At 68.2% G+C, this 201-nt stretch overlaps 1 protein-coding gene across 1 annotated transcript in view; it reads left to right on the top strand.

The window, feature by feature from the left end:
• Nucleotides 1–51: 51 nt before the first annotated feature.
• CPT1B (carnitine palmitoyltransferase 1B (muscle)) overlaps nt 52–201 on the top strand; it is a gene marked incomplete at both ends in the record, with an annotated part of 1,029 nt that continues 879 nt past the window's right edge. The window contains one exon of the mRNA XM_009079054.1: nt 52–168. Within this exon, the coding sequence (XP_009077302.1) occupies nt 52–168 (117 nt within the window). The remainder of the gene's footprint in view (nt 169–201) is intronic.

The following is a 201-nucleotide window of genomic DNA, read 5'->3' on the forward strand; positions in this document are numbered from 1 at the left end:
TTTGGTGGCCAGGGCCCACTGCCCCCACCTTCCTGTCCCCTGTTCCCCCAGTTCATGCTGGCGACAGACAAGTTCCAACTGGGCTACACGGAGGGAGGGCACTGCAAGGGGGACCCCAACCGCCAGCTGGCACCCCCCCAGCGCCTGCAGTGGGACATCCCTGCGGAGGTGGGCGCAGGTGGGGCTGGTGGTGGCACTCGT

This window comes from Acanthisitta chloris, unplaced genomic scaffold (genome assembly GCF_000695815.1).
Source record: "Acanthisitta chloris isolate BGI_N310 unplaced genomic scaffold, ASM69581v1 scaffold34297, whole genome shotgun sequence".
Lineage (NCBI taxonomy): Eukaryota > Metazoa > Chordata > Aves > Passeriformes > Acanthisittidae > Acanthisitta > Acanthisitta chloris.